The sequence below is a fragment of the Cynara cardunculus genome, assembly GCF_001531365.2.
Source record: "Cynara cardunculus var. scolymus isolate 2C chromosome LG 2, CcrdV1, whole genome shotgun sequence".
In the NCBI taxonomy this organism is placed as follows: Eukaryota; Viridiplantae; Streptophyta; class Magnoliopsida; order Asterales; family Asteraceae; genus Cynara; species Cynara cardunculus.
The window spans coordinates 64,835,997-64,839,483 of record NC_037529.1 but is presented as its reverse complement, the minus strand read 5'-3'; the positions used below and the strand labels follow the sequence as shown (position 1 = coordinate 64,839,483).

General features: G+C 41.0%; 1 protein-coding gene across 1 annotated transcript; it reads left to right on the top strand.

Annotated features, from left to right (window-relative positions):
• Positions 1-554: 554 nt before the first annotated feature.
• LOC112506306 (formin-like protein 20) lies at positions 555-2,691 on the top strand. The gene is made up of 3 exons (XM_025110314.1): positions 555-618; positions 1,286-1,453; positions 1,904-2,691. The coding sequence occupies exons 1-3, from the start codon at positions 555-557 to the stop codon at positions 2,689-2,691; spliced, it is 1,020 nt and encodes a 339-aa protein (XP_024966082.1).
• The last annotated feature ends 796 nt before the right edge of the window (positions 2,692-3,487 follow it).

Sequence of the window (3,487 nt, the reverse complement as noted above, 5' to 3'; positions counted from 1 at the left end):
CATATTTTGGCTTATGGAGCAGAACTCAAATAGGCTCGATTTGTGATTATGAATGTTTAGATTGTAGATCTAATCCAAAGGTTGAGAATTAGTCTTACGGGCCTCACGAAAAACCCTTGCTCTCATATGATCCCAAGTATATATATATAAAAGGTAATAGTATCACTTTGGTGATGCACCAAAAGTTTACACCTTCAAAAAAATGGTATACAACATGACTTTTTGTTAAGTTTAACATAAAATAAAATATCAACATGACTACTTTTTATGATGAATAATTTACTTTAAAAAAAATATATAACTCTTTGTTTTTTTATAAAGAATTTTAGAACCCGGATAAATATTAATCGTTTATGGTTTTTTGTTTTGATAAAACGTATGCATCAACATCAATATGAATGAAAATTGTGGTACTTTTAATTAATAATTTTCAAGATTTATTTCATCATAAGTATATTTTTAAAGCTCTTTCTTTCGGTTCTACTATAAATACCCTCAAACCTCTTAACCTTTTTATCACGCAGACCGTTGCTATTGTTCTTTATAACTTCAAAATGACCAAAAGGTCGGGTTTTTTCTTTGCATTCCTTTTGCTCCTCTTCGTTTTTGCCCTCTCAGGTTCTTAATCAAACTTATTCGACTCTTGTTTCATAAAATAGATCGCTTTCGTTTCTATGTTTCATTTCCTTTAACAGTAAAAAAGTAAATTGAAAAATTTGAAGTTGTATAAATTACACGGGAATGATAAATGGTCCATTTGTATGGTGTAATCGGGAATTCTAGTGCTCAATCGAAAGCTTTCGTCATATTTAAACCATAAATTAGTTATTTTTGAGTTTATTGAAAAATTAGTTTAGTAAAATCGTAAGCCTTTTGAAAAACTAATTTGAATAGTGTTTCAATAAGCTTAAAAAAGTTTCTACCAACTTTATATCCGAAATAATACTTCTCATATTTTTCTAATTTATTTTTAAAACATGTTTTTTAATATATTTTAAATTATTATTGAGCTCATCAACTAATTTCTCGACTAACAGTTGATCTATAGCTAATTTGCTGAACATAGCAAAGAAGTAACAATTGTACTCTTAATTATGAGATGAAAAAAAAGTTTTCCTCTGTTATCAAAATTAAAGTGTCATTTAGTCATTCTAAAAGTGTAATAGTTATATAATGCAAAAATTGTGTATCGTTTTCATTGTGGATATTTATTTTGGGACGAAGAATATTTTTTTTATCTGGTTTGTTTTAATTAAAGTTCATTAATTTCCATGATTAGAAATAGAGGAGGCGGCAGCGACACCAAAATTATGTGAAAAGCCAAGCAAAACATCATTCGGGAAATGCGATGAACAGAAGTGCGACAAAAAGTGCATATCTTGGGAGGGTGCAGTCCATGGAGCTTGTCACGCTCGTGAAGCCAAATCTGGTTGCTTCTGCTACTTCGACCATTTCACAGAAAAAAAGACGTTACTACCACCACACAAGCCCCCACCACATAAGCCGCAGTCACCACACAAGCTGCCGCCACCACACAAGCCCCCACCATCACACAAGCCGCCACCACCACACAAGCCGCCACCACCACACAAGCCGCCACCATCACACAAGCCACTGCCACCACACAAGCCCCCACCAAAAAAGCCGTCGCCACCACACGGCCACCACATAAGCCCCCACCGCATAAGCCGAAGCCCCCCACCACACAAGCCTCCACCACCACACAAGCCCCTGCCCCCACACAAGCCGCCACCACCACACAAGCCTCCACCACCACACAAGCCCCCTCCGTCGCCACCGCCGCCACCAAAAGCCAAGCCGCCGCCGCCACCAAAAGCCAAGCCGCCGCCACCAAAAGCCAAGCCACCGCCGCCACCAAAAGCCAAGCCGTCGCCGTCGTCGCCACCAAAAGCCAAGCCGCCGCCACCAAAATCCAAGCCGCCACCACCAAAAGACAAGGCGACACCACCTCCCAAAGACGACTCATCACCTCCACCAAAAGACGAGTCTCCTCCACCTCCTCCTGATGGTGGTTCGTCCCCTCCACCTCCTCCTGATGGTGGTTCGTCCCCTCCTTCTCCTCCTGATGGTGGTTCCTCCCCTCCTCCTCCTCCCGAAGATGGTGGGCCGTCGCCGCCGCCTCCCGAAGGTGGGCCGCCGCCTCCGCCTCCCGAAGGTGGTTCGCCGCCGCCGCCTCCCGAAGATGGTTCGTCGCCGCCGCCGCCTCCCGAAGGTGGTTCATCGCCGCCGCCGCCCCAAGATGGGCCATCGCCACCACCGCCTCCCGAAGACGGTTCGTCACCTGCTCCTCCTCCCCAAGATGCATCGCCTTCACAACCGCCTCCTCCTCCTCCCAAAGATACATTGCCTCCGCCGTTGCCTCCTCCTTCTCCCGAAGACGGGCCTCCGCCTCCACCGCCTCCCGAAGACGGTTCGCCACCACCTCCTCCAGAAGACGCGCCGCCACCTCTGTCGCCCCCTGAAGACGGGCTGCTGCCCTTGCCGCCTCCAGAAGAAGGTTTGCCATTGCCGCCCTCGCCGCCTCCAGAAGAAGGTTCGCCATTGCCGCCCCCGAAGACGGATCTTTTCCGCCTCCTAAAGAGGGGTCATCGTCACCTCCTCCGACTGATAGATGATTGCTGGCTTCTCTCGAAGAAGAAAGGCTTGTCAAGAAAATCCAAATATAGGTGAAAGCCTTGAGAGGGCCACAACCATGAAAATATATATATAGAGAGAGGTTCAAACGAGAACACCCATATTTTATGAGAATGTGAGAACACTTATGAACCTCCAAATTAATTAATACATAATACAAATTAGAATAAATGAAAATAAATTAGTTTTTATCCATATTTTTCTATTATTTTAGATTTATCCTTATCTCTTAAATGTTGATCCGTCTCTTGACGATAATGGTGTGATAATAATATGATTTTTCTGTGATAATAATCTGATTTTCTTGTGATAATAATATGATAATGTTTTTATAGATTGAAGATTTTTTATGATGGGACTTTGTTGTGATAATCATTTGATAAATTATGTGATTTTGTTGTGATAACATTATAATAATGCTACGACAATCGAAAACCAATGATGATCACGTTTACAATCATCGCTCTGCTTGTTCGCTATGTGACTTTATTGTGATAATAATGTGATAATGATTTGATATCAACGAGTATATTATTTGTACATAATTTTAGAGATAAGGATGTCACCAATATTACAGATAAATACGAAATCACATGATTATTCTGAATTATTACTTGATTTTCTTTTAATTTTATTTATTGGTTAATAATTTTTTGGAGATCTATAAATGTTCTCACATTCTCGTAAAACAGGGGTGTTCTCGTTAAAACCTCCACACACACACAATGTGATAATGATTTGATATCAACGAGTATATTATTTGTGATAACTGTGAGATCCAATATAAGCCAATCATTTTAGATAATTAAAATGCCCTTTAATTATAATTTTA